Source organism: Austrofundulus limnaeus, unplaced genomic scaffold (genome assembly GCF_001266775.1).
Source record: "Austrofundulus limnaeus strain Quisiro unplaced genomic scaffold, Austrofundulus_limnaeus-1.0 Scaffold3, whole genome shotgun sequence".
Lineage (NCBI taxonomy): Eukaryota > Metazoa > Chordata > Actinopteri > Cyprinodontiformes > Rivulidae > Austrofundulus > Austrofundulus limnaeus.
In genome coordinates this window covers 8,569,763-8,573,753 of record NW_013952405.1, presented here as the reverse complement: position 1 = coordinate 8,573,753, position 3,991 = coordinate 8,569,763, and the positions used below count along the sequence as shown (strand labels likewise).

The 3,991-nt window shown below is 40.3% G+C and overlaps 1 protein-coding gene and 1 long non-coding RNA gene across 2 annotated transcripts in view; one reads left to right on the top strand and one right to left on the bottom strand.

Annotated features, from left to right (window-relative positions):
* armc6 (armadillo repeat containing 6) overlaps nucleotides 1-2,361 on the bottom strand; it is a gene marked incomplete at its 5' end in the record, with an annotated part of 4,386 nt that extends 2,025 nt beyond the window's left edge. Inside the window, 4 exon segments of the mRNA XM_014021374.1 lie at nucleotides 252-822; nucleotides 919-1,004; nucleotides 1,955-2,121; nucleotides 2,342-2,361. Of these exon segments, the coding sequence (XP_013876828.1) occupies nucleotides 252-822; nucleotides 919-1,004; nucleotides 1,955-2,075 (778 nt within the window).
* Nucleotides 2,362-3,168: 807 nt separating this feature from the next.
* LOC106526718 (uncharacterized) lies at nucleotides 3,169-3,669 on the top strand. Its single transcript, XR_001311295.1, has 3 exons — nucleotides 3,169-3,210; nucleotides 3,328-3,396; nucleotides 3,659-3,669. It is a non-coding gene; the product is annotated as an uncharacterized LOC106526718 (long non-coding RNA).
* Nucleotides 3,670-3,991: the final 322 nt, after the last annotated feature.

Here is a 3,991-nt window from a genome sequence, read left to right as displayed (position 1 = left end):
GACCTATCCACGTCGTCATTTACCCAGAATGCTTTGTGTGTAAATAAAATGGCTCCGTCCGTGTTAAAATATATTTTTAAAAATTATAAAAACTGAACAGCCTGCAGTATTTTTACAGTCTTTATTTTACAATTAAAATATATGTTTATTAAATAAAGGCTAATGTTACAACTAATCATGGATCCCTTTCATAAAATCCAAATGAATAAACATGTGGAATCTGGGTAAAATTAAGCTGTAGCTAGCCTTGCCTTTCGCAGATTCGATTAGAACCTTCAGCCCGTTGTGCTCCAGGACGATCATTTTCGCGTGCTCGTGAGCATTCCCAAACGTGACCCGAACATCGTCATCAAACGTTACGACCCTGAGCGCCGACGAGGCCTCTTTGATCAGCTCGGCGCAGCCGCCGTGCTGCGTAATGGCGCCGGTCAACAAAGGCAGCAGGCCGCCTTTCACCAGATCCTGCCTGTTCTGTTCGTGTTTCACGCAGCAGTGACGCACCACGCAGATGGCGGCGCACGTCACCGACGAATCCGCCCGGTGCGTCTTCAGAACCTCCAAAAGGAACAGTTGTCCCTCCGCGTCCAACAAGTCGGGCTGTCCGTCTGTCAGGGCAGCCAGAGCGGAGAGCGCTGCCACCACGGAGTCCCGCTCCTCCACGCTCTTCTTGCAGTACGAGAGGATGACGGGGTAGGCGTCTTTTTGAGCRGCTAAATACCTCTGCGCAAATCCGACAGAGCACTGCACGGTGAAGCACGTTATGTCTGCCGTCACGTCAGCTACAGCTGCAGAGTCTTTGGCGATCCGAAGAGAATCTAAAGCCTGCAAGAGGAAATAGAGAGGAACATAAACAGACGACGGGACGACAAATCTTTTAGCTACAAGCTGTACGTTTTCTTTAAAGGGTTCAGAACTCACCTTTAGGACCTCGTGGGTTTCTTCTTCCTGTTTGTCAGCAGATGATACAGCAGATACAGCTTTAACTATACAGCTGAGGTCTACGCCTGCACATTAAAAACAACAAACAAAAAGGTGTAATATGCTACAATAAATATTTAAATCAACCATTTTAAAGAACACAAACATCAGTCTAAACAAACACAAAAATAAACACTACAGCATAATGCAATTCTGCATATGTTTGGGATTGTTTTAAGTCTCATATTGGTAATTTTTTTGCATTTTAATGAAGTTTGCACAGAATGTTGGTTGTTTATTATGTTTTACATTACCRGTAGTCCTGTGCCACTTAGCTTGATATTTTATATCGTATTCAATGCAAAGATAACTACTAAGTTATAACAAGATAATAAGAATAATAAAACTACAAGAAATAGTCCTCTGTAGTTCATTTTTTTCTTTTTTTAAGTAATTTAAGTCTTTAAGCATCTGCATAGCTTTTCAGTGTTTTAAAGTTGCATTTAGATGTCTTTTCATTCATTTTCAGACCAAAACTTGCCCATTTCCAGAAAACGTTATCTTGTTCCCATCAGGCAACCTAATTCTAGACCTAAGACTATAAAATCAGGCATAAAAAGGGTCACGAATTCAAGGGATGAACAAAGCTGTGTCAACAACACATCATAAACAACTTAGCAAATTGTGTACTGGATCTGTTTTGTTATTATCAGCCTGTCACAAAGATGCACTTTGTTCCCAGATCTTTATCTGACTTCATTTAAAAATATATCTAAAACCAAGTTAGCACCAACAAAGTGAGTCATATCAGCTGATCAACTGAAGGATGATGTATCTGTCAGGATTTTAGTGGATTTGTTTCCATTTCTTGATCAGATTACATTTTTTCTGGATACCTTTTGTTTGCTGTAGATCATTTCCCTCGACCTGACTCCTCTGTAGTGCACTTATGTAAACCTAGCAGCCGGAAGGTTTAAGGTTTTTCACAATAATGTACACATCATTTCTGTAGTGTAGTATTTCGGGGACATTTTACCTTGAGATTCAAACTGCTCTACTGCATCTCTGAGAGCCTCATCCGGATCCATCTCAAACTCCTCCATGTTCTCCCGAACAGCAGCATCAAAGGTTTCCTGCGTGATCCTTCGTTTCGCCATTTTATTACTTTTGCTCTTTCAGGAAATACGATATCGTAAAATGGTCCTATCAAACCAACATGGAAGACGAATAAACCAAATTAAAAATCAGGATAACGAGTTACTGGTGAAGCTAATGTTTATGTTTTCTCTGTTACCAAATTTTAAGTTCAAGTTGGCAAATCTACCATTCAAACTGTTGTTGCAGTATTCATTCACTTATGTGTGTGTAATTTTTAAAATAATACCCACTGTAGAAAATATCAGATAAAGAAAAAAGCAGTTACCTCCGCCCTGAAACAAGCTCCTGCACTTTTAGGAACAAAGATACGCAGTTTTCGTAGCATAATTGTAACTGAACGGCACTACGTAGAAATCAGCTCGTTGTGAATAGCACAAACCGCCGAGCGTCGACACATAAATCYGCTCCGTTGCAACAACGACTGAAAACATTAGTTCCTATGAGCTGTTTTATAATGTCTTCAGCTGATATACTCTTCAAATATTATGTCACCCAACAATTAAAATTACAATAAAATATTTTTTCAAGGAGAGTGAAATGTCCTGTAGGCATTCAAAGTATTTACGACATAGACCACRAATAAGTGAGAGGTTATTTTGACAAATTTCCTTTCAAAATAAAGTAATTCACAATGACGCTTTCTGTTGCCTTGTGCACACAAACAGGAATCTAATACTTTGGCGTTGTTATCTACAACATTAGGATTTCTGTTTCTTGTGTAGAAGGAGAAGCTGGTCAGTTATGTGTTGAATTTAGATTAAAAATGTGACGTTATGAAGCAGCTTCATCAGTCCATCCAGACCACCTCCACCATTCAAGGTGATGAGGTTCCTTCATGTCCTGCACCTGGTGGGATTTACACTTTCACAGCCTCTAAAAATGTGTGATCCCTGAATCTCCAGCACAGAACTGTGGCTAATTGTTTTTACTTTTTTTGTGTGTTTTAATACTTTCCATGTAAGAGTATGAGTAGCTCAGATAGGAGAAAGTGAATATGAATTTGTTGGAGAATGATTTGGTAGTGACCACAGCAACGACTCAGTCCCTCTGCTGGACAACAGCCCCATCCTTCAGGAGCGTATCATCATGTGCCGGCTGGTTACTGGACACAAGGCCGCAGCAGCTGCGCAGGACGTGAGTCATCAGTTGCAGCGCATCGTCCCTGCATGATTGTCACTGCTTCTCAGTGCACACCTTTTTGTGAGCTTGAAATTGTGGTGGTTTGTGTTTAGATTTGTTTCTTTTTTCCAGGTTTGTCAGCTCTGCCAGCAGTCGCCCAGCCTGGTTCCAAATCATGCTGCTCAGCTTCACACTCTCTTGGTGAGTCTGAAGGCAAAAGAAAAGGTGTTTTGTTTACAGTGTTGAGTAGCTGCAGGATTGTTTACTGTTACTGATGTTTTGTTTTGTCTGCTTCCTCTAATGTACTGTACATCTGTGGATGGACAGCACTAAAGCACTGTCCACTGATGCTTTACAAATAACTTTCTTCTTATTATAAATGGATTCATCCATTTTTTATGAATTTATTTTTTTCTATCTTGTGAAAARTATGTTTCGCCTGCTTCATCCCATCTTTCTGCAGGGACGTAGCAACAAGGTCAGGTAGGTCAGGTAAGAACTGGCCAGTAACGTTTTTTTTTTCCTGAGTACGCTGTCTTTCCTTATGTTTAACCCATTAACTTTTACAATCAGGAGCTCTTCAAGGGAGACACAGAGGGTCTAAACCAGGGGTGCCCAAACATTTTCCCAGAGGGGGCCAAAATGAAAATCTATCCATGGCTGTGGGCCAAATGCAGTAATATAATACATGAAATACAAATACTTTTTAAATTAAAGTCCTTTATTTTTAACAATTAAGCTGTGCAATGGCCCTCTTTTGTTTTAGTCTCTGCACTTGGAGAATGTCTGCCATACG